The sequence below is a fragment of the Chamaea fasciata genome, unplaced genomic scaffold (assembly GCF_029207755.1).
Source record: "Chamaea fasciata isolate MVZ Bird 193981 ecotype frontalis unplaced genomic scaffold, bChaFas1.0.hap1 SCAF_8, whole genome shotgun sequence".
NCBI lineage: Eukaryota > Metazoa > Chordata > Aves > Passeriformes > Sylviidae > Chamaea > Chamaea fasciata.
In genome coordinates this window covers 25,967,347-25,993,304 of record NW_027094093.1, presented here as the reverse complement: position 1 = coordinate 25,993,304, position 25,958 = coordinate 25,967,347, and the positions used below count along the sequence as shown (strand labels likewise).

Genomic DNA, 25,958 nt, shown 5'->3' with positions numbered 1-25,958 from the left:
GGTCAAAATTATTGTGTTCCCACTAGGAAGGGAAGAGCTCCAGAATGCAAGGAAGTTTTAGCAAGGTAGACATCTGTGTCTTCTTCCAGGTAGCAAATGACATGACAAGAGGAAAGGGCCTCAAGTTGTGGCAGAGGAGGTTTAGTTTGGATAGCAGGAAAATCTTCCTTACTGAAAGGGTGGTCAGACATTGAAATAGGGAACATTTCACCCAGGGAAGTGGTGGAATCATCACCCCTGGGGGTGTTCCCCTGGAAGTGGCACTTGGGGATATGGTTTAGTCATGAACATGATGGTGCTGGATTGGACTCAGTCTTAGAGATTTTTTCAATATTAGTAATTCTGTGATGCTATGACTCTCACAACCACCAGCCCTGACCCAGGTCCCTTCACATCTGAGCATGTTGCAGAGCATGCTGATCTAGGGAACCAGTGCAGCTCGGCAGGGAAGAACTGAGCAGAGGAAACATCCTGCTGGACCATAAACCCGAGCCTGGTGTGCTCCCCTGTGATGAGACCAAGGTGTGGCAGAGTGTAGTTTGTATCACCCCAGCGGTTCAGTGCCTATGGATGATAGTTGTTAAAAAAGCACCTGAAAACCCTAGATATCATCGTATCTGTATGCAAAGCAGTTCTTCATCTGTTCCCCATCAACGCACACCTGCATGCACATTACCCATGGTCATTTCCGTCCCCTTGTGCTTGTCTGCCAAGTCTTCCTCGCCCACAAGGCTCAGGGTTGTGCTTGCACAGAGCCATCACCCTGTCTGGATATGTTGAGCTGGCACGGGTCACTGCTTCAGAGACCACAAGTGTCCCCTTTGCTCTTTGAATTCACTTCTCTGGAAAGGATCATTTTCCAACACACCCAAGGGAGAAAAGAAGACGGCTCAGCAGTGGCAGGTGCCTGCTCTCTCTTCCTCCAGATGAAATTCCTTTCTTTACATTTCACAGAGCAGTGTGGAGAGAGTGGTACCTGTCCCCTGGCACTGCTCTACCAAATCATGAGCACATTTAGTAGGGACAGCACATGGAGCAGTGGGATTCTGCAACAGCTTTAGACTGAAATATCACAGATCAAAACTGTTGCTGCTTGCAAGATGGAGTCGGGAGAAGTCGAATAACTGAGTCATCAGCTTTCCTAATTTCAAAATAATAAAATTTCTCACCTCTTACTTGGTGCCAATTAGGGGAAACTCAGGCTCCAATCTAATTTTCTGAACATTTTTTCCAGATGTTCCAAAATAGGGAACATGGCAGAAAAGATCTTCAGGTGTTGTAAATCAGCATCATCACCAACCACTGTGGCACTTACACCTTGTCCCCTGAGCTTAGTTTTTCACAGTGTGTTTTTTTCTCCATTTGCACTGAAACAGTCTTTCAGTCAAACATTGCAGCAATGCAGTCTACTGAAAATTTATCTCAGCACACTTTAGGGATTAAAGGCCTTACTGAGGGTAATAAAATCATTATTTTTGTAATTAAAATTATTACTAATCACAAAGGAAACTGTTTTCTTAATAATGCATTGGTGTAATTGATATTGATTTTTCTTCTGGTTTTGAAACCCTAGTACAGAGTCCCTAAACAGGAGACTTGAAGAATAGGACATGAAAGAAGGAGAGTCTGGTGTTTTAGAAAAAAACTAATGATTTTCACTGGAAAAAAACCCATTGCTACCAGATAAGCCCTCATGCCAATAGCAAACCTGCAAGTGACGTAAAGTAGCAGTCTGTTCACTCATTATTTCTCTGAAGTGATCAATTAAAACAACTGAGGTGCAAGTTCATTAAGAACTTGTTTTCGAGTAAGTGTTTTCAAGGTTACCCAGGGAGGTTTCATTTGCTTACGTATCCCAGCTGGTTAGGTGGAGTGGGAGGAAAAATAACCCCCAAATTGCCCTTTATTTTTGTAATAATGAGCTGAGGTAAGGCTTTGGGAATTGTGACAGGGGAATAGGGCTGACCAGGTTCCAGGATCCATCAGCATGTAAGCAGTGTCACACAGCAGTGCATGCTCTTGCTGCAGTGGATGCAGCAGGATTGCAGCACATGTCCTGATCAAGTGTGGTGTGGGTGCAGGATCCCCATCTGTGTTCTATCACTCACTGTTCTGCTGGCTGTGATGGGAAAAATGAGTAAAGCTTCAGTGGTACCACCAGTAATGCTTTGCTAGAAAGGTCAGTAAAGTTAATTAGAAATGAGCTGTGACATTTGGACAATGAAGGTAGGATTATGAGAATTTTTAGGGATTGTGGGGTTTGTTTTTCTTTATTTTTACTCTCTCTGTTTCTTTTCTTCAGAATCTAAACAATTAGGCTGTGTTTGGGCAGCTTTATTTTCTTAGGCTCTTTGTCCTCCCAGGGCTTTCAGCCCTTCAGTTGTGCGAGGAGCTGTAATCTGCACAGTGTTAACATCTGCCAGTACTTAGACAACAGCACAGCAGAAGTTTTGTTCCAATATGTGTAGCCTGCAGAACTTCTCCATGACAAAGTTCAGTCCCAAATGCCACATGTGACTGTTGTAAAGACCAAAACACGGTGAAATTGCAAGGTGCAAATGGGATATTTGTGTATGTGATAGTAGCAAACCAGGACTGCTCAGACACGTGCCTGGTGGAAAGGAGTGACCTCAGCTCCCAGGCAAACCAAGAGCTCTGAGGGCAGGGAGAGTTTATTCCCCCATTGCTCAGAGGTTCCTGAGCACTGTGAGCTGCAACCAGGTGTCACCCTCTGGGCCAGTGGGTTGCACACCATGGGAAGGTTTTCTTCCTTGTGTGTGGGTGTTCCAGGGAGGGCAGCTGGTGGCACAGGTTGGTGTGCCAAAGCACTTCAGAGCTGTTCCCAAAGCAGTGAGCTCTCTGTGCCAGAAATGTTCTTCCAGCGGCAGGAATGCAGTGGGGGCGGTAAGTCTCCCTGGGACATGGCCAGGCCCTGCCTCATACTCCCAGTGATATTGTTGGTGGAATTGGTTCTTAAATAATGCCCCAAGTGGATGTATGGGTTGGGGCTCTGCTCTCTTGCTTTTGGGATGATAGAATATAATTTATTATATATAACGTAATATAATACATACATATATATTATATTATAAATAACGCTGTTCTTGTTCTTTCCAAAAGCTCAGTTTCGGAGGGATTCCTGTCCCGGGCAAGCCAGGAACCTTTCAGAGGAAAAATTTCCATGGGTGCATTGAGAACCTTTATTACAATGGAGTCAATATAATTGACCTGGCCAAACGACGCAAACCTCAGATCTATACTGTGGTAAGAGGCAGCACCATGTGCTTTCCTTCTTTGCTTCCATGCTTTTTGTGCTCTCTTGGTGCTGCTGGCTGCATCAAATGAGCAGAGTTCAGATTTGGATAGCTGTGGGGATAATTAGCTTGTTAAAATGATATTGCTGATGTTAACACCAGCCAGCACTGGCTCCTGTGGTGAGAGTTATTCAGAGACACATGTGGAAACCAATAAATTTCTCTGATTTTCCTGGTGTATTGGAATTTGCTTGGGGAAACATTTAATTATTTTTTTCAAGATAAAAATGGGTATGTTTAATGGCATGATAGAAGTGTGAGAGATTTTTTTTCCTGGTTAACTCAGATAAAATCTTATTTTCTGAGCCATTATCTGTCACTGTTGGGAAGTACAGCACTAGCAGAATTCTACTTTGATACTTCAGTTCATAATATAGAGGAGAAAAAATACTCCTGTTATCACTGGAAATAGTCTCTTTTGTGCTGCTTCTTATTGTATTGGCAGTTCTGAGAACCTTTGTATTAGTTCTGAGGCTTTGTACTATGGTCTCTAAATGTGGAATGGTAGAGAAAGCAAGAGGAACTACAGTCTTATCCAGCTTGATAACATAAACGATAAATATAACTTAACACATAATAATGTACAAAATTACAGATATATTTAAATATATCACAAAGATAACAAACATTTTCTTTTGCAAGAAGGGTGAACTACACTCCCATGAAGGCTTGAAAAACTGTATATAATACAACTCTGTTCAGCTTTTGCCTCGCTCCTACACTGTGGTTTGTTTGAGAAACGCCTTTTGGCTAACACTGTGTCTTTGGAGAACCTGGAGATGAAACTGCTTCTGGCTCCCATGGCATCTTCTAGTTTGTAGTAAAGTGTATGAATACACTGAACCTAAAACAAAGCAAGCCAGAAGACCAAGGAAGTTCTTTCTGTGCTTTCCCTGCCTAGGGCAAGGCTGAATACACAGGGAGCTGGAAAAAATGGAAAGGTGATCGGTGAGAAGTTCCTCACTGTGCTGTTGGCAGTCAAGATTGCCTCCAGGATACTCCCCTGGGACCCAGAGATTTTGCTTTAATCATCTTGAGTTTGATTGTTCTGACTGAGGACTCAGAGGCACAAGTCTTATGAGCTGTGTTAAATTGCTCTTTCCCTCAGCTTACTTTCTAAGAAGGAGAGCAAAGAGCCCTTGCCTGCTTCTTAGCTCATTAAACAGCTGGTTGTTTTGCTGGCTGGATAATGGGAAGGCCTCTCTAAAGGGGAAGAGCAAAATTTTGTGATGCACTTTTTCTCAGAAGGGCATTGTCTGGGTGTAGGTGGCCCCAAGCAATGAAACTCTGTTATCACAACACTTAGTTCAGACAATGCCAGATGAAAGGTCTAAGAATTCAGCTCCTTCTCTCAATTTAAGGTAGTGGGGATGAGCCTCCATCCTTCAATCTCTTTCACATAAGTGGTGATTTAAACACCATGGTTTCCAGAGGCAGGCTGCTGTACTGCATTTTTTCAAGGTTTATGAGCTGTTCTGTGCTGTGTCTGTGACACTTGGGTATGCAAAGTGCATGGAAAGGTTGCCATGCTCGGAGTGCCTCATAATCTTAGATGAACACACATTTCTATAGGAAATGGGCCCTGTATATCTGTTTTCCAACATTCTTTGCATCCCAGCTATTTCTAGCAACTCTCGGGTAGTTCTAGGTTATTCAGGCTGATCACCTTTCCCTTTTCTGCTCTTCCTCACTCCTTAGCAATTAACTTCCTCGAATTAAAATAACTTGTTCTTGTTAAATTTAGTCTTCTGCCTGCCAGAGTTATTCTGCACTAAATGCTTTTACTCAAAGTGCATTGAGGCTTTCAAGCAACAAGCTCTATCTGCAGGGAGCTTCAAGCTTCTCTGCTTTGTGTCTTTGTAGTCACTAAGGTTGCCTAAAGCAGAAATGGAAAGCAGAGGAAAAATTAAATGTAGCAGGGACTTGGAACTACTCCTTCCAAAAACGTGTTGGATATTTGCATTCTATTCCCACAAGTTGGAGTTCACCTGAGATGGTTCTGCATTGTTAGTCCCCAAAATACCTTTGTCTCCTAACAAAAGATAATTCACGACAAACTGGTTGGTTTGGGATTAGAAAGCCATTGGTGCTTAGAGACATCAGTTTTTGCCTCCAAAGGCAGGCAGACTTCAACACTCACTCTCTGCTTCACTCTGTGCCTTTGTGAGTGATGCCACAGTCAGTGAGCCAAACTTGGGGATTTTCATACCCATCCGCTTTGGGTTTGTTGTTTTTACTTCTGACATCTTTCACACAAGAAGGAGAATGACACACCAGCTTTGGAGGTATAGATTTCCTCTTATGATGTAGTTCCTCACCCATATAAATAATGGTCCCAAATCAGCTGCATTTAAAGTCAGAGGAAGAAACTACAGGTTGTCAATAACAGAGAGCTGTACTATGTATTGTACTCTTGGGTGGTGGCTGTGATTATCATTCTGCCTGTTCTTCTCTGTAACTCATTTGCAGTTTTCAGACTTGCAATAAATCCCCTTGAGAAGGCATCTCAAGATAACGAGGCAGCCTGTCTTTTTGAACTGGAACTTGCCTTCAGAATTCCATTTTTGTATTGCTTGATACTTCACCTCCCTACATAACATTGTCTGTTTGGACAGGCTGTCTTTCTTCTCTCTGGGGTTTCTTCTGTCCCTGATAGCATGATGTAGGCTTAGTGGTTTTTTGGGTTTTGTTTCTCTGGGTTTTTTGTTTTGGTGGTTTTTTTTTTTTTTTTTTGGCTGGTTGGTTTGTTTTTGGGGGTTTTTTATGTTTGATTGGGAGGGTTTTTTTTTTTGGTGGAGGGGTTGTTGTTTTGTTTATTTGGGGTTTTTTGTTCATTTTATTTTCTCTTCCCTTGGTCATGGAATGTAGAGTAATTATAGGGAATCTTTTATGTGCTTTCTAAGCAATTGCTACAAAAAGTTTTGAGAAGTCAAATTTCTGTTATTAATCACTGTCATGGTCATCAGGTGGACCCTTGGGAAATCTCATAAAATGCTTTAAAATAGTAATCTAAGGGATTGCCCTATTTACTAAATTTCTTCCCAGCACAGGAGAAATGCAGACTGTTTATTATGAGAAATCATACAGCAGTAACACTTCTTGGGCACTTAAGTGGGGGCAAGAAAATATGCAAGTAAGAGCCACAAGAAGCAGAAGGGAAATTGTTCTTCACAGAAGGAGATTTGACCTGTTGATATCTGGGACGGAGAAGTCTCCATTGAGGGATTTTGAGGTTGTTAAGAGTGTATTGTAGATGCAGGAAGAAATGGGGTAACTTTTAAGAAGATAAATCCATTGAGAATTGTGAAATGCATTTGGTTGAGGGAGTAGATAAGAGAAAAAATAGCTATAGCATCCTGAAAATATGGGATCCTTTCCACCAGTGGTTACCTAATGCTAGATTCTGGTTGCAACTTTAGAAACTGCTCAAATGTGACCTGTGGCCAAGGTCTTCAGTTGGTTTTGTGCTTCACTGATTTGTGATGCCAAAATAGGAAGTTGTCTAGCTGATGAAAAGAAATCAGGAGGTCATGAAAAGATGCCTGGTTTGGTCTTCACAATGTTCCACCCTACTTACTCACTGAAATTGAGAAAAAACATGATCTCCCTTTCTCTTCCATTACCTCTGGCTAATAGAAATTGGAGTTGCATTTTTGTTTTAGCAGAGCAGACCCTGTGCTGGCTGGAGAGGAGTGCAGGGTACTGCAAGGCAGAAGTAGTCAGCTCTCAGACACGCTTGGATTTCTGTGCTGGGCTGCCATGTTGAGTGTGAGAGTGACAGCTCAGCACAGCGAGGGCTGTGGTGACATGTAAATGTATCACTGTAGTGCCTTGGGGAAATAACCAATTGCCAACATCAAAGAGCAAGGAAAGACACCTAGTGACAGGAGAGTGTAAACTAATAATTCATTCTCTTTATAGAGAATCCAAACATGCTATTTTATTAAGCTGATTTGAGATACCTTCACATCCTGGGAAGAATTTACTTGTCTGCGAATCTCTTGTTCTACCAAAGTGCTCTGGCAAGTGTTGATCTATCTGTGAACATCAGGCTGGTGATTTGTGAAGGCCCCTCCCAGGGTTTGGAGAATCACAAGTTAGATTCCTTTTTTTTTTTTTTTTTTTTTTTTTTGCTTTCCAATAAGACTACAGGAATCATATATAAAAATGTTGGAAGTTTTTTGTGACATATTTCACAAATTCTTGTAAACCAAGTTGAATTTCCAAAAAAAAAAAAGTTTTATTCAATTATTTAATGGAAGCATTGGGTCACATGATTAAAGAGAGAACTGAATTTGCTATTTTTTAGATAAGGCAGGTAAACTCAGATTCCAGAAATACTTGGTTCTTTTAAAAATAAGTTTTTGTATTTTCTTGTATCTTTCTGTGTGCTCTCTGGGTCTTCAGAGGAGTCTCCTTTGCATTCTACCTGCAGTGTGGAGTAACAAGGAAGTCTATATAAATAGCATTCCTTCTAAGGTTCTATTTTATTGTTGCTGAAGGGTATAACAGGATTATTTTGAAAGAAATTAAGTGTGTCACCTCAACTGAGGTCTTGAAATAAAGTCTATTTAAATTACATCTTTCCCATTGATTTCAGTTGGCTTTGTCCACAATTCTAAAGCGTTTCAGCTTGCAAATATACTATCCAGCACATAGCTGCATTAATAAACTCTCCTTGATATAAAAGCTTCTTTGTGTTAGGATTTTGATAGTTGTGATGACAAGTGAAACAAGTCTTTTGGGGAGGGAGACCATATTTTTTAATAAGACTGGATGATATGCAGAAAAAAATTACATATTTCTCAGCAAACAAGGCTTTTTTGAGAGTCATCAGACTTCAGAAAATTACAGGTTAGAAACAATTGTTCAGGGTTTCATTTATTACATTATCTGGATAGTCAAATTGAATGAATAGGGTAGTTAGTGCCTGCTGAGCAGAGGAGGATGTTTCAAGGTGGGAGGTGATAAGGCTGTTAGTCCCTGTAGGAGAGCAAGAGAGATGGCTAATTATTGTCATAGGAGTTAGCAGGGGATAGGGAAAATGGGAGAAAATGTAATTTTCTGCAAAGCCAAGGCTTTAGTGTATTTTTAAAGGTCTTATTCCAATCAGTAAGGCCTTAGGAACTCTTTGGCACTTGGCATAACAGAAGGGGGCAAGCTGAGCCCATCAGAGCCAGGAGGCTGGATTGTGTGCAGTTCACATGAACCATTTTGGCTGGTGTGCTGTGATACACAGATAATTGGAATTTAAAGGAGGAAAATCTATTAAAGGAAACTAATACATTAAAAAAAAAAAAAAAAGAAAAAAGCTGATAGGAATTGCTTTCTATACACTTTTCTATTTTAAGGTAGATGTGGTTCTGTTTTCATAATAATAATGAAGAAAAAAATCTTGTTGCTGTGTTTTGTTCCAGGCAATAAAAACTAATAAGCTGTAGATCACTTCACCTTGAAGTGGAGCAAAAATTGGACTTGGACTGTAATAATTTTCCAGTTTGATCTAAGACATCTATCTTACTCACTTCTAGCAAGGTGAATTTTAAAGGCTGGCTTCATTCCTACTTGTTGCTTAAAGTGAATATTCCCCCTCACCAGGAGATTGGGTGTAGGTGAGATCATGGAAGGAGGCATAGCCAGGACAGCTGATACAAACTGACCAAAGGGATATTCCACACCAAATAAGTCTGCTCAGCAATAAAAGCCAGGAGAAAAAGGAAGGGAAGAGGCACTTATTATTGTGGAGCAACTTCTACACATGCTGAAACCCTGTTTCCTAGGAAGTAGCTGGGCATCACCTGCTCACAGAAAGTAAAGATTAAGTCTTTTGTTTTCCTTTCCTTCTGTGTGTAGCCTTTGTTTTTGCTTTATTAAACTGCCTTTCTTTTGACACAAGAGGATTTCTCTTCCTTCATTTTCTCCCCCCACTTCATGAGGAAGGGAGTGATAGAGGGGCTTGGTGGGCACCTGGCATCCAAAGTCAATACACCATAGAGAGAAAATATTAAGTGATCACTATTTTCTGTGTATGTGTGTGTTATCTCCTGTGGTCTTTTTTCATCCCTTTTTTCCTGTTTCTCTGAGAAAAACATTGTGGAATATTTCCAAAATATTTCTGTATTTTCTCTCATCTTTTGTCAGCATCTCTTATCTATGGCCCTATGTAATGAAACAATTATGTAACAATTAGTTACTATGACCATAAAAATGGCAAATTCCTTTGTTCTGCTTCTGGCCAGCGGCACAGTCAGTTTAGGAGACTTGAGATAAAGAACATCTGGAAAGGTCCAGCCAAGCATCTAATCCCTGATTATCTCATGGTCACAACGTCATAGGTTTTCTAAGCCTTCGCTGTTTTTGTTAAATGTTACTTTCTCTCCATTGGGAACATTATTGTAATGTAAACAACTTAAACCAATGTGATAAACAATTAAAATTTTATTGGAATTCATGGTATCTGCAGTAAGTGGAGATAGGGCAGTTCTCTGTCATGAGATTGATTATCACAGGGTCATACTAGTTTCAATGTAACTTGGATCAGGAAAGCTGTCAGATTTCCGTATAGAAATTTTTCTCACGGAAAGAGAAACTCATCTCAGTGCAGGAACTTCTGGTCCCCTACTCTTAGGATGGACTGGTTTCTCACTCAATGGACCCGTCCTAACTGAAGGAACACTGTGTGCCTTGGTGCTCCTGTGTCCTTTTTGAAAACAGTTTGCAGCAGTATTTCAGAAGGCTGGAGCTGGTATATCACTTTGATTTGCTTTTCATTTAGTTTTCAGCATGGTCTTTAGAAGTGTTTGAAATATGTGGGTCTCCTGACATTTGTTCTGTTGAGAGTTAATTTAAAAACAGAGCTTGAAGGAACCTCCCTCATTCTCAAAGTCCAGTTTCACAGAGTTTGATGCCAATTTTTCATCTTACCCTTTCAAAACTGCATCAGAGGTCACCTTTTTCTTCTGTTACTCTCCTTGTAAATTTGTCTGCAAACTCAGTCCCCTCACAGCTAGAAGTAGTTCTCCAGTTTCCAAGCTGGAGATATTCTTGCCAGTTTACCACATTTGTATCTCAGCCAGGCCTGGGATCTTAGTCCCTTTATACCTGTCATATGAAATCATCCTTTCTAATCCTCTGCAGAAAGCCAGATACCTTTTTTTATTGGACAGTATCCATAGAGTGATTAATGAGGAAATTTTAAGTGCCTATTTGATGCTCTAACCTGCAGGTAGAATGAGAGCTCAGAAATACTCATTTATTGTTCTTTCTTTTCAAGCTGTGATCTTGGCCTGGATCCTCTGGTAGGCTAAGTGCTGAGAATTGCAGTGCAGCTGTCAGTTTGAATAATTTCCCAAGTGCATATTATTTTTGATTAGTATTCTCTGAGAGCAAGGAGGATGTATAAGGAACTTGTTACCAATTGCCCTGTCTGTGGTGTTGTCTTTTCTCTTCATTGAACAGTACATAATACTACCTGAAGAAAGGCCAGAAAAGACTGAAATGGTTCATTAAAGTTATATAGGTTTTGTTGAAGCCCCACAGAAGTCACTGGAAAGTCTCCAGTCGGTTTTGGATGAAGTTTATGGCTCAGAGGATCTTCTATGTAATCCACTTTTATCCTCATCACTTAGCAACTGTGTTCTTCCATTCTCTTTTAATAGGAGAGGCTCTGGTTCTTCTTTAAAATGCTGTAACATGCTGCTGCCTGTTCATGCAACATCTCACTTGAACAGGAACGACCTCTAAAGCTGTACCCTGCCTGTAGAAATCTGGGCTGCCTCCACTCTTTTCTTAAGACAACTGTCATGGCAGCCAGTGAGAAAACTGCAAAAAATGGCATTGCCTTTTTAGGTTCAGAAGTTTTCTCTTGTAAGAACAATAAGAACTATTTTGTAAAGATTTCACTGCTTGTTAGAGTCATTAATCAGTCTGGAGATGGACTCAATAGAATTCTCAAATGCCGCATGATAGCTAGAGTTTCTAGCAGCTGGTAAGAGCTGAACGTCTCCTTTATTTTCTCTCGGGATTAGACTGTTCTTATCCCATTTCCTAGCCAATGAGCTTTTACTTTTCAGTTAAATTGGGTTCAATTATAAAATCAAGTGTCTGCCAGAAATCTGGCATATACCCTGGAGAGTTCCAGAACTGCTGCCAATTAAAGCAAAATGCTCATGATCAGATGAATGTTTAGAGGGAGCTGTTTACTTTTCTGACTTAGACCTGCTGGAATAATTTGTTTGAGAATAACACTCTTGGCATATTGAACAATTTTTGTAAAGAGAACCTATCCCACTTCACTGGACAAATGTTTTTCAAAGTAGCAGTTGTGTATGTCTTTTTTCAGGGTTTATTGTTACTGTCTCTAGGAAGGTAGACATGTTGGTCAGTGTAAGGATGTCAACAACTGTTGTTGGTGTGTATTAACTACATCATCTGGCTTTGCTCTGGAACGCTGCTTTTAGTCAGTTGAATTGATGTAAGTTCTTGTGGCATCAATTGTTTTACTCAACTTTTTTTTTTATTTCCTTTTATTTTTTACAAATCCTGTCTAGTTTTTTACTCTGCAATTACTTATGGCCCTTATGTCATGGAGGTCTCAATTTTTGAGAAAGAGTAACAAAAGTACCTCATGAAATACCTCATGAAAAGATGAAGCTCCAAAGCATCAAATAAGCTTTGGATTATATCTCAAAACACATTTTAATGTGATACACCCATGGATTCCTTTTGCCAAATCTGGTAGGTAGCCTTCTGATCCTAACAGGGTACTATGCAGATAGCTCCATATAGATAAGTATCTATCAAGGATTGTTTCATCCAGTGATAACTTTGTCTATTTCTGGCACCTTAATTTCCGCATAAAAAATAAAGACTGGAAAGACATTTGAAAGTGATAGGGAGCAGTTCCATCATCTGTCTGAGATTGCAGAGAGGAATTCCCCAAGCACTGTGCAACTTCCTGCACATCCATCAAGTGCTGTTCATTATAATTATCCTGTTAGAGTGAGGTACAGGCTCTGATGAGAAGTGTTATCATGGAGAAAGCTTTACACTCTGATGTTTTATTAGATTACAGTTGGTATTTTACAAAGCAGCCCAGTTTAAAGCAACTGGCTGCAACAATCTCCTGGAGTGAGATGTGGCTCCTTAAGTGCATCCTGGCTTTATATATTGTTAAGGTTTTATACCATGGCCTGATTGACCTCGTGGGGTAATCTACAGTGGCTGAGCAAACTGATGGAGTCATTTGTTCCACCAACTACAGTGATACAAGCTGCTGCAGATTCTGCAGACTGTTTGAGTAAATGTGCTTCTCTTCTGGGCAGATTGCACCATTGGTCTCAGGGCTGCATGTCTGAGATGATCAACTAAGGTGTGGCATTGACAAGGACATTTGATTACATTTAGATCCTTCTAAGAAGGAAGGTTTTGATTTTTGATCCTCAGCATTTGGGACAAAAGTAAAATTTTGAAGTTAGATATGTTTTCCCAGCATGGACAGATACATTTCCTATTGATTTCCAAAGATATGTGTCTGAATAATAATACTTATTTCAGCCTTGAGGGCGATTAAAAATCCAATGAGCTTATTTAACTACAGACGTTTTGGGATGACTGAAAAAAAATGTCATGCTGTTTGTTTGATTTTTTTTTTTTTTCAGGGGAATGTGACCTTTTCTTGCTCAGAACCACAAGTTGTTCCTATCACCTTTGTGAGTGCCAGTCGAAGCTACTTGCTGCTCCCCGGCACTGCTCAGATTGATGGTTTGTCAGTCAGTTTCCAGTTCCGAACATGGAATAAAGATGGCTTGCTTCTGTTCACTGAGCTCTCTGAAAACTCAGGACATCTCTTGGTTTACCTCCATGCTGGGAGATTGATGCTACTTATTCAAAAGGACACTGAGAACCCAGTGGAAATCACTGAAGGTGTTTATTTTTTTGTTTGCTTTCACTTGTCTCCTCCTAAAACACAAAGGTTCAGCTCCATGGGATGAAAGGATCAAGCAATAAGGAAATACCCAATCTTCCTTTCTCTTCTAAATTTTCTCTTGCTTTCCAGTGGTAAAGCCAATCTGTACAGCTTGATCTAAGCTTCAAAAATTGGCATCCTGAAATCTCCAGACTCTATCTCACTGACAGTTAGCTAAGCCTCTATGTTCTTAAGCAGTCACACTCAATTTTCTTCAGTCAGGTCACATTAAGACCTTCCTGTTCCCATCTTCAGACTGTGCGGAAATCAGCTGGGAGCCACCTCAGCCACATCATCTTGCCCCAGCAGAAGTTAAGGGAGGCTCAGAGCTGATTTTCTTTCTCTGACTGTAGCTTTGGACTCCTCCTTCATGCTACACTCAGAAGAGAGACTGACCATGGGCTTCCTCTCCTTACACTCCCTATCAGGCTTTCTTAGCCACTTTACAAGTTGCTTTGTATAGTGAAGCTGGTGGGATGCAAAAAGGTAAAATAGGGCTGCCTCTCTGATTTAAAATTTGGGGGAATAACGATGATGATGATGATGATGATGATAACAACAATAATAATATATTTTCTAAAAGAGCAGATGTTTAAAAACATGTAATATTAAAATATTCCCTGTACAGACTAAAAGAGGGCAGATGTATCTATTAAAAGAAGCAGACATAAAAAACTGACAGAGTTGTCAAAGCAGAGCTATTCTGTATGCGTGCTTTGTTCCCCTTTATGATAGAAAATGAGGCAGCCCTGCATCTATCCTTACTCATGTAGATTGCTACAGCCATAGCTTGCTGCACTTGAACACTGAAAACTGAGATTCCAGCCTTCACTGCAGTCCTAATTAAATTGTTGACAAAGCTGAGACAATGTCAATATTTGGTTGGGTGTTTTTATGTAGTTCTGAAATCATTAACCTGGGTCCAGCCTATCCAAAACATGCTAAACTGCCTACTTGTACATGGGAAATATGCAGAAAATGCATGTGTCATGTTCTGCAGATGTCAGGTATTCACAATAAACTCATGCTTGCTCAAGAATGGACCTATTTTTCCCCCAAATGCGACCTATTTCCTTTTGTAATCGTTTCAAACCTCAACGATATATTCCACTTTAAAATACACTTGTTCTAGTCGAAAAATCATCCATTTTTTGCTGGAAAACCAGCCTTTAATTCTATGCTAATTGTGCATGTGTTAACAGCCATTACTGAGTAAGTAGTCTCATTTTAAAATTCATGATAAAATGGCTTTACACACACCTAACACCCCCTTTTTTTTTAAATTTTGTTTTGAACTGTTCTCACACCTCTTTGTGTTCCTAAGTGCTTGTCTGTTTTCTCTGAAAGCAACATTAACAAAAAATATTCTGTTAGGGTGGGGAGTAAATACTAGCTGTCTGTGCCTGATCTCAGTGACTTCAGCCTGATGGTAGCGTGTTTTGAACTGTAATTAGGTTACTTTTGATCTGCACCTCTGTGTGTGGGTTCAGAAGTTTGCCCACTGGTTCTCATGGCTGGCAGAATGCAGGATGTGGAGTTTCTTTGTAGCTCTGTGGTGGTATTTCAAGAGCCACATGATGCAGCACTGATTTTCGGAGTAAGGAAACAAGACAGGTATTTTTCCACTTTGCAGGAGTGTCTCAAAGAGAAAGAGACTGCCCAGTATATCCCTCAACTTTTAGAGGTTCCTGGTCAGAGTAACAATCCCATTTCTCAGAACACCCACATAGAAATCCGACTTCTGTACATCCATTAATAGTACTGTCTGCTTCATTGGTGCTGGAGGGTTTTAAGAAACACAGATCCTGCTGATACCTACTGGAGTCAGTCGGGTTTCAGACTGGAGCCTGAGAAGAGGCTATGAGTGTCTCACTGAATCTAATCCTCTGCAACCTCACGCCTGTGTTTAGTACCAGCAGCTCAGTAGAGACCTCCGCACACTTCTGGACTTGTGTTTACCAGCAGACTGAAGATAGACATGAACACCCTCAAAATGGTAACTGTGTGCTATCAGAAAGGTGAAGGATTGCGCTAGCTTGATGAGTGCCTGCAGTACTACCAGGTTAGATTAAAATGTGAGATGACCTACTTAAATACTCTCAAAACTTCCCTTTTCCTGGGCCTTTTCTTCTATCCTAGCTTGTTTCCAGAGGTAGTGAGTTCTTTTGAGCTACAGTTCTCACTTTTTATAGCTCAGCTGCGTATTTGCGGTCACAAGTTGGAAGCAAGAGGAGATTTGAAGAACACAGTTGTCTCCTGCATGTCTTTTTTTCACTTTGTACATGTTTTTTGCCAGGCACCAATCTCCACGATGGGCTTTGGCATTCTGTTAACATCAATGCCAGAAGGCATCGCATCACCCTGACGCTGGATAACGATGCTGCCACTGCCAGCCATGCAACCACTGTCTCAAGGATCTACTCTGGGAACAGCTACTATTTTGGAGGTGGGTAGTTTTAGGGGGGGTTTCGTGATGCTTAACCTCAGATGCTCACCACTGAGTCCTCCCTAGGTGCGCTGTTGGCAGCTAAGAGCAAAGGTGAAGACTGATTGAATTGCAGAGCTGTAAAAGAGGGCTACTGGTACTGGTGGTCAGTGGGTACCTACATGTATCTGACAATATATGCAAAATCTACAAAGCTGTATTACCCATGGGTGGTTTTTGTTTTGTTGTTTTGATTTTTTTTTTCCTGGTTAAAAGGCCTTAGAATTATTAATGTTATCAGCATTCCTGTAGGTACCACTGTTCTGATCAGGCTCAGTGACTTTTTGGGTCTTAGGTGACATATGGCTCAAATCTACAAAGGTGTTTATGTACAATGCTCTTGTGGAAAATGAAGGTAGGTTTAGCTCAATTTAGAAAATGGAAAAAAGTCTTGAAAAATACTTTCTTCTGCTTTTTGAAGTAGAGTGCAAACATTAATTTAGATAGAGGGACTGTCATTAACTGTCTTTTAATCTAATATATTTCTGTGTAGTGCTCACTGTAGTATGGTTCTGATCTTGATGAACCCTGTGGATACAGCACTAAATGAGGATGTACAGGAGGCTTTGGATCTCAGAGCTGTCTAAATACTGGAGAAGCTCAGATACAAATGGCTTTCTTGCTGCCCACAAGATTTCATCTGCTCATTGCTTCAACAGCAGAATTTAACCCATAATGATTTTGCATTTTGTACAACTCTTTTAACAACTCATGTTTTAGTTGCTGGTTGCTGTCAACTATGGAGTTTGAAGAAGATGAAAAAAGTCACATTTTGATTTTGCTCAACACAAGTATATTTCACAAGGTGAAAACCTCATAATGTGGTTCTTTCAGTGGCTAAGTTCTCTCTCTCTCTCTCTCTTTTTTTTATTTTTTTTTTCCCTAACTAGAGGATTTATAGCACAGGAGGTTGCATAGCAGAAGGAATAAAAACATTTGGAATAATAAGCCTCTGAGTTCTTGCATCAGGAAATCCCAGTAGAAATAGTTGAACATTACAATATTCTTCTCTGCTTCTTCTCTTTTTCCCACAGGGTGCCCTGACAATTTCACTGATTCCCAGTGTTTAAATCCCATTACTGCTTTTCAAGGCTGTATGAGGCTCATCTTTATTGATAATCAGCCCAAGGACCTTATTTTAGTACAGCAAGGCTCCCTGGGGAATTTTAGTGATTTACACATTGATCTGTGTGGCATCAAAGACAGGTAATTATTATTTCCTCTTTCTTGTATTTGTTCTTTTTTCATCCTGGTGGTTTATAAATACAGGTTGCATTAAGTGAAAATTCTAATCTGCCAACATTACAGATATTAGGCATAATAGAGCTACTAATAGAAAATACTGCAACAAAGATAGGAGGACTGGAGGGGAAATGGTTTCAATTACATGAGGCTCTCTTCACATTGACTTGTAGGAAATAGAGTATGCAAATTCAATCAAACTATAGATTGGTGGAAGGATTAAATTTTATGCATAAACAACATTTGATTGCTTTGAAGTTCTAGAGGAAATGAAAGAGAAGGAAAAATTAGTTGATTCATCAGAACATGTCATACCCTTAATATATAAGCTTGTTCTGCTTAAATAAATCATCTACAATTTTTCTTGTTAGCCATTACAGCACATTCATGATGAAGATATGGTACATCTCATGTGCAATACTGCCCATTCAGTGGGGACAATATAATGATGGAATGTCTGCATCTGCTAGAGAAACATTTCAGTTTAAATAGTGATCTGTACTCCTCCTAAGATGAAACCTGACAGGAACCCCAGATCTTCCCATAAACAGCAGAGAGAAAATAAAAAACCCATTTTTTGTTTAAGTATTTTGTAATTCTCTTTTGCTTCTTATGGATTTTTAGTGTCTAAATATTTCTGAATCATTTATGCAAATGTGTACTTTGAAGTTAGTATGTGGAATTGGAGGTTCTGTGATTTTTTTTTTTTTAATTTTATTTTTTAATCTACCTAAGATCTAAAAAGTAGAAATGGAACTTCTGGAAATTTCATGTGCTTCAAATGGTTAGGGGAGTTATAAGGATATTTTGAAAATACATTAGGACCATAGGCATTTGATGTATTTTTTTCAGATGTGTTACTTAGATGAAGTTGACAGCTGATTTCCATTATTCCTTTCTGTAGGAGGGATCAGCCTGCTGGAGCTGCAGTGTTTTGATAAGTGGGCAAAACGTCTATGGTGCAAGACCTTTGTGCTAATCTTTGCATGTTCATTTTTCGTTGATTTGTATGGAGAAATTACTGACTTGGCTGATCAAATCTCTTTCCACATTCATTGATGACTGAATTCAGGGGAATGTGAATTTCATATCTGGTGTGCGCGAAATGGTAGATAGAATTCTAACATTCCAAGGTAGAGTGGAAAAGGATGCAGCTAGTTTTACAAAAGGAAGCAAAATGTCATCTTTCCTAAGAACTGAGAGAATTTTGCTGTTTTCATGGAAAAACAGATTATTTAAGATTGAGTGGACCATTTAAAAGCACTTTGTGTGATTGTATGTTGAAACAAAAGAGAACTCTTCTGGTATGATGCAGAGGTGCTGTGGGACATCTCCAGTGCCTTCATTGTCACCAAGTCCACATCATGTGCAACTCAGTGGTACTACTGAAAATATCTTTCTTATCTTTGGTGTCCCAAGGATGACAAGCATTAGTCTGTGACCATGCCATAAAATTATTTAGGGCAAAGATCCAAACATAATAAGAGTGGGATTATTTTACATCATGCCACGTTTCTTGTTAAATACATCACACAGACAAAAAAAAAAAAATTATGTGTCATCTCATAAAGGACCTGGGGGGCTGGCTGACAGAAGCTGGACAAGCCAGGGTGGGCCCAGGTGGCCAGGAAATCCAGTAGCATCCTGTCCCTGTGCTCTTCAACATCTCCATCAATGATTTGGACATAGGACTGGAATGGATATTGAGCAAGTTGGCAGACAATGCAGAACAGGGAGGAGCTGTTGACTCCCTCCAAGGCAGAGAGGCCCTGCAGAGGGGCCTTGACAAATGTGAGGGCTGGACAATCATCCATTGTATGAAGTTCAACAAGGGGGAATGCTGGATTCTGCACCTGGGATGGAGCAACCCTGGATATATGGACAGACTGGGGAAAGATGCTGGAGACCAGTGTCACTGAAAGGGAATCCTAGAGGGTCCTGGTTGATGGCAGATTAAACATGAGCCAGCAGTGCCCTGGCAGCTAGGAGGACCAGCCCTGTCCTGGGGACATCAGGGACACCATGGCCAGCAAGGTAAGGGGAGGGTTTGTCCTGCTCTGCTCTGCACTGGGGCAGCCTCACCTGCAGTCCTGGGCGCAGCTTTGGGCACTGCAACGTAAGAATGATATTAAACTATTAGAAAGCATCCAAAGGGGGGCAGTGAAGATGATGAACGACCTTGAAGGGAAGCGGTATGAGGAGTGGCTGAGGGCTCTTGGTCTCTTCAGTCTGGAGAAAAAGAGACTGTGGGGACATCTCACTGCAGTTACAACTTCCCTATGGGGGGAAGAGGAGGGGCAGGCACTGTTCTCTGCTCTGTGGTGACAGTGACAGGACCTGAGGGAATGGCCTGAAGTTTTGTCAGGGGAGGTTTAGGTTGGAAGTTAGAAAAAAGTTCTTCACCCAGAGGGTTTTTGGGAACAGGCTCCCCGGGAAAGTGGTCATAGCACCAAGCCTGACAGAGCTCAGGAAGAAGTGTTTGGAAAATGCTCTCAGACACATGGTGGGACACTTGGGGATGTCCTATGCAGGAACAGGAGCTGGGCAGTGGATTCCTTCCAACTCAGCATATTCTGTGATTTTGAATTCTAAGATTTATTGCTGTGTGCACTGTAAAGCACACGTTTTTGTAATTTTAACGCATGTGGGAATTGTGTAGTTTAATTAACATGTAAATGGGACATTTGTCTTAGTTATCTAAGCTAAAAACTCTTTGGAGGAATATGCTTCTATTTAGAAGCAGTTTATATGTTATAGGCTTGTAGGCCAAGCTCATTCAGACTTGGACTCTGAAAGCAATGGCTAGGCGGCTCACTGCAACTTGTGCCTGCTCTTAAAAAGAGAATTAATGACTATATTTTGGAATATGATGGAAGATGATAAATTGGGATGACTATTGATGCCAGCAGTACATTTCGGAGAGAGAATCCAGTTGTGCAAGCATATAATGCACAAACCCACCCACACATACCCTGGGATTATCTGTCTCAAGTGATGAGCTTCCATTGATTTAGATGTAGCCGTCTGAAGGACTGAGCCTTAATGTCTCACTATCAATCATCTCTAGTATTTGAACAATATGTGTGCTTAAATGAGCTTGCCATGAATGCCTCCTGTCCCCTGTATTTATTATTTCCATTCTTCAGCAACTATTTCTTAGTTATCCTTCTTTCCATTTGGTGGCCAGGGAGACAGTGCTTTTGGGGAACAAGTGAACGATATGACCCTGTTGCTGAACCCTCTGTGAGCAGGCAGCTTTTGTTGGAGACATTCAGAGGCTTCTTGCAGTCTTAGGGAACAAGGCCATCATGTAGCTGGTCTAATCCTATCTGAAGAGGCAGTTCAGGATGTTATCTGTGAGAGCTGAGTTCAGCAGATAGGACATTAGGACATGGTAGGGTCTTGAGCAATATGGGCTGTCCAGGTGATGGAAGAAGGCCCATTAGCACCATCCCCTACTAAGACACTGCTTGTTTGTAGCCCTCAGTGCAGTGCCAGCATTGCTGATGTCCCTGCTGCTGCAGGTCAAGTTATGTCTGAATTGCAGTCCTTCTTGTGTGGTACCTGCATGTTTTTCTTAGGTGACACATCCTGTATAAGGAGACATCCCCAATCTGTTCATGTCAGAGCAGTGTCTGTTCCATAAGCCCTGCAAAGTATTCCCTTCTTTGTCTGCTTCAAGACAAAGCTGCTCCCGTAAAGTGTTCCCAATGCTTTATGGAACAGGAAAATAGAATCTGTAGAAGGAAGCAATTTTTGTGGTAGCAATGTATGTGTAGAATTCTTGGCATTATCCCCACTGCCTGCCTTCTGCTAATCCAGCTAATTCTTTTCCCTTTGTTCTAGTATGTATGTTTATGATGATTAACCAAATACAGAGTGCGTAGTCTTTTCTGGGGATGTTTCAACCTGTGGTGCTTGCACTGGTTATGTTATGAAGTGTTAGAGGTCCTGCCTGCAGGGCATCTATCCCCCTTCCAGTGAGATGCAGAGAAAAATTAAGACAATATTGTGCTAAGCCATGGAGGCCTGTTCCATCTTTAAAAGGAAATAGATTTCATTTTTACCCTCTTATTTTGTTGCCTTTTCAGGATTTATACTCCGTTAGGAGTGCACAATAGGACTTGTTGGCTTTACATTGAATTAATAAGTCAGAAAACACAGTTTGGTACACCATGCTGGCATTTCCCCTGCATGGCATGGTACAAAGCAGGAAGTATCAAAGCAGAGATGCCTGGAAGTGAAGGTGCCATGAAGTCCTTGAATTCAGAGACATTTTGTTGGGGATGAAAGGAGCTATCTTTAAACAGTCTTTTGCAGCAGGATGTGCACTGTGTTGACCATCTCTGACCAAAAACCATCTGATATGAGCCTAACCAAAAAAAAAAAAAAAAAGAAAAAGACTCTTTGAATTTATTTTCAGTTCAGTGTGATAAAGATTAAGTCCATGGCTACAGGAACCATGCAGTCTCCACTCCTGCTGTTTTGCACTTTTAAGTGTTTTTCGGGAAAGGAAGCAGCTTCTGGGGATGACATATTAAACCTAAAAGCTTCTAGGAGAAAGTCTGAGCACTAAGGAAGGCCAGTGAAAATGGAATAATTCTTTTTGTCTCTGACCCTTAATCTGCAGGGAGGAGGATGTCAGTGTTAAGGGATGGGGAGGTGGCAAGCAGCAAAAAAAAATTGTTTGCTTATAGACGCAGTAAGTCAGAAGGAATTCACTCCATTATCTTGATGCCCACCAAGGCTCTAGCTGTAGGTGTATAGCCAGGCTCCCTGTACACCACCTGCAAGTTAGGGGCTTCACAAACACAAGATGGACTTTCCCAAGTACTTTAGCTTTAGAGAAGAAAATACCCAAAACAACAGCATACAACAGAATGTCTTTTTCCTAATGGTGTCTTCACTTACTCATTTCCCTCTTCAGTATTTTAGTGTTTGCAAAGACTTCTTGACCCTGCCAAACAGCCCCCTGGATATGGATTAGGGATGCAGTTACAGAGACTGGCTGTTTTCTTCATGTGGTGCTTTATCCTGTTAACTTAGAAAGAAAACACTTGAAGCCATCGGCCTGATCTAGCCAGGAGCCCTGAGCCGTAGCACAGATACCAAAATACTAGTCTCTTGGCATCATCTACAGCCTTCATTTTGAAATTTGGCATTACTGGGAGCTGGACAAATTATGTAACACAAATTAGCAAGTGAACAAAACAGGTGAATGTGTCCAAGTGAGCAGTAGCAGGGGGATGAGCAAATGACGTTTAGTAAGCACTAACCAGAGTTGCCATTTTGTGTTTAGGTTTGCTAGCAGTCATGCTTCTAAATTTCTGTTCTCAATAAAGATATACAGAGCCCAGACTGTTTCTTCAAAGGTCCCCTCTAAACAAAAACAAAAACAAACAAACAACCCCCCCACAAAAACAAACAAACAAAAAAAAAAAAAAAAAAAAAACAAAAAAAAAAAACCAAAAACAAAAACAAAAACACAAAAAAAAACTAAAAAAACCCCACAAAACAGGACTGGAAAATATCCCTTGCAAAGAAAGACTGACTAAATTCTTTAACCAGAGATTGCTGAGGGGAGGCAGCATAGTGGTCTTAGGTGCTGAAAGGCTGCTGCAGCAGTGAAGGCAATAATCGTCCTTTCTGCCCAGGATGTATAGGAGACCTGCCGTGGCACAGACTGCCTGAGGACACTGTCAAGCCTCTGTCACTGGAAGGCTTTAGGAAAAGTTAGACGAGTCTGTGAGAAATAATGAACATGGGTGTGGGTGATCCTGCCTTGGAGTATGAGCATGGACTAGGTGATCTTCCAAGTTCCCTCCAGCTCTGTTGCATTCTCTCAGGGTTTTCCTGCAACTGGAACAGCTGTGCCTTGTTCTTGCTTTGGAGGCTCTGAAATGTCAACAACAACAGTGCATAAATTTAAAAAAAAAAAACAAAAAACAAAACACAAAACACAAAAAACCCCACCAAAAATGGGAAAAAAATCATGCAGGAATTCAGCTTATAAAGTCTCAGACCTTTGAGAAAGCTCATTTTGGTAGATGTGGCAATCTCTTAGACAATCTAAGGCAGTGCTGCAGCTTTGAGTAGGGACTGTGTACCCAAAGTTACATTTGTTTGGGGTTCTTTTAATAACCTGATATTTGTAGATACGTGTAGGTATATATGAAATGGGAGAGAAGGAGCAGCAGTTCCTAGTCATATGTCCTGACTTGCTCTTTTTGCTTCTAAAAAACACATTATTCGTTTTTACAACTCAGAGGAAAGCTATGTGATTGCAGATTTTATAGCTCTGGGGTTTTTTGGGATACCTTCCTTGCAAATTTCATGATGTCTAGAATGGTGGTTAAACTCCATTATGGTTAATCATATTTTTTTCTTTGAAAAAAAAGTAACCTGATTCCCTTCTACTTGTGTCTCTGTTTATTTGAGGTCCTGTGACTTCTTGGAGGTGCCTGTCTCTCTTTCAGATATGGTACAAATGAGGATGAGAAGTTTGGAGAAGGCAGGGACTGAGGCATTGGATAACTACAGAAGCATCTTCCCTCTAGTAAATTAAGATAACAGCTCTGTATGGATCCCTTCACAACCCTCTGTTTTAGTTGCTAAAGGATGAAATGCAAATCCAGTTGGATGTATCCACTGACTTCCTCCTTGGCCTGACCAGCCGTTGGCAGGAAGTATGTCCTCTCTGGGCCACTCAGAGGAGCTGCCGTGTGCAGCTCTGACTGTGCAGTCTGTAAGTCTGTCATTCAGCCCTCGTGGCTCTTTCTAAAACTGACACTCTGTTCTTTGGTGTGCTACAAACTGTTCTCTGCAAGGAGAGATGAAATAGGCTTGGACTCTTCAGCTTGGAGAGGAGAGAGCTGGGCAGAGTTGTGCTATGAGGAGCAGCATGAAGGAGGTGAATAATAAACAAGAATGTGCAGTTTCTCACAAGTTGAAATCCTACACAACATCAAACTGGATATTGTTAAATGCTGTAGAGGTCAAATGTAAAGGAAAAAGCCAGTTAGGCATATGTGAATTCATAAGCCACAGATAGCTGGAAGCTGACAAAGTGTTCAGTGGGATGCTCTTGAACTTATTTCATCAGCATTTTTGCTGTGGCACTGTCAGAGTAAGGAAATGGAAGGAGAGGCACTGTTGATCTGAAGCAAATCTGGAGGGAGGTGTTAAACTTAAGACTAGGAAGTCCAAGTCCCTCACTGTTTCTAAAACAGTTGTTTTTATTGTATGAAGCTCTCTATACCTCTTTTGTTCAAAAAACCCCCAAAACATTTCATCATAGCTGTACGAATCTCAAAATACATTTGAATCTCAGTGCAAATTTTGCTAAGTACTAATGTGTTCTGCACTGTGTTTTCTCTTCCTTTGTGTCAGTGGAAATAGTGGGCTTGTGGGTCTGTCTGTGTGTGGGCCAACAACGAAAGGCATAGGCTGGGGAAAATTCAGTCAGCCTCTCATTTAAAAATAAATGAAATGGGTAGGAAAACAAATATGCAAATACTGAGAATTTGGCCACAGGGTTGAGAAGCTCTGGGATTTCCCATTCAGCAATTTACTTGAATGCCAGATTTTGTGACTAGAAATACTAGCTCCAGTCCTGAAGCTGAGTTGGTTGTTTGCTGTGGTTGGCATCCTGTTCAGAGAATAGATGCAGGAATGTGGTCTCAAGAGATATTGCAGCTCAGGAGTTACCATGGTTATTAGGAAAATGTGCCAGAAAATCATTAAACCTTAGTCCAGAAACACAGTGGATTTCCAGTCCTTCATCATACGGCACAGATGCTCCCTTTGGGCTGAGCAGGGCTGGCTGCTCTTACCACAGATGGACCCCTTGGAATACAGCAGCAAGGGCTGCAGAGTTGCCTGGAGCCTGAAGGCATGGCTTGATTAATCTCATGCATGCAGCATGCAGCGAGCAGACTCCTTAGCAGTGTTGGTCTCAGAGTAGAAAATTCTATTTGCAGGAGTTCTTGCACTCTGTGCATACACAAACAGGTGTGGCTCCCCCTACCAGCTCCTCCAAAGTCTGTAAGGAAAAGTGCTTAGGAGGCATTGCCGTTTGGGTAACTTGTGCAGAAGAGCTGTTGTGAGAAGAAAAGTTGTCTCTTTTTCCTTTGAATTGGCACTTCCTATTGAAATAGTCTCTTTTGCCCCTCAAGGCGGTGCTGGACTAATGTTTGCATTCACCAGGCTTTTGAGGCAAATCCTCTTGGAACACACCCATAATGATGACATTGATTACATTCATGTTTTTAACTCCTCAGCCCCATCACAAAGGATGAGGTATTTTTGTTGCCCGGTGACAGAGAAAACTCTGTTAAGGAGTCTGAAATGTCACGATTCCGTAGTTCCTGCCAGAACTGAAATACCTTGAAGTGATGGACTTTTTAGTGACAGTTTCCCTGGACAGAGGTGGGGCTGAGGCAGATGGAGAAGCACGGTGTTCCACCTCCATTGTTTTATTGTCATAAATTCTATGTGCGATTTGCACTTGAGTACATTAGACTGGGTTGTCTTCTGGTTAGGAAAGCCTTTTTTGTGTTAAGCCTGTCATTATCCATAAAGGAACTATGAGGGCAGCCAGATCCTGCTTTTCTTTAGGCTCAGGTTCACAAGTTTGCATAGATAATGCATGTGTTGCTCTCCCTGTCTACAGCTGCTGAGGTACTTTAATCAGATTGCTGCAGCTCATGTTGATTTTGCGCTGATGAAGCTCTGACTGGGCTGTCCTATTTTTACTTGGCTGGCACCTTGCCCTTGCTGTAGCAAATACTGACAGTGCTTGTCAAGGACAACACCAGGGACTTTAGTTCCCTTAAGTGACCTGGGGGAGAGGGGGAGGAAAAAAATACTCGTGTTGAATTCACCTTGGCAGATGGACGGATGGCACATCTTGCAGGACATCCTGGGAATTCCAGTGATGTGCCATGAGGAA

General features: G+C 41.0%; 1 protein-coding gene across 1 annotated transcript in view; it reads left to right on the top strand.

Annotated features, from left to right (window-relative positions):
- The window catches only part of CNTNAP5 (contactin associated protein family member 5), a 268,431-nt gene that overhangs the window by 130,155 nt on the left and 112,318 nt on the right, over positions 1-25,958 (top strand). The window contains exons 7-10 of the mRNA XM_066190217.1: positions 3,121-3,264; positions 12,974-13,238; positions 15,578-15,727; positions 16,801-16,972. Of these exons, the coding sequence (XP_066046314.1) occupies positions 3,121-3,264; positions 12,974-13,238; positions 15,578-15,727; positions 16,801-16,972 (731 nt within the window). The remainder of the gene's footprint in view (positions 1-3,120; positions 3,265-12,973; positions 13,239-15,577; positions 15,728-16,800; positions 16,973-25,958) is intronic.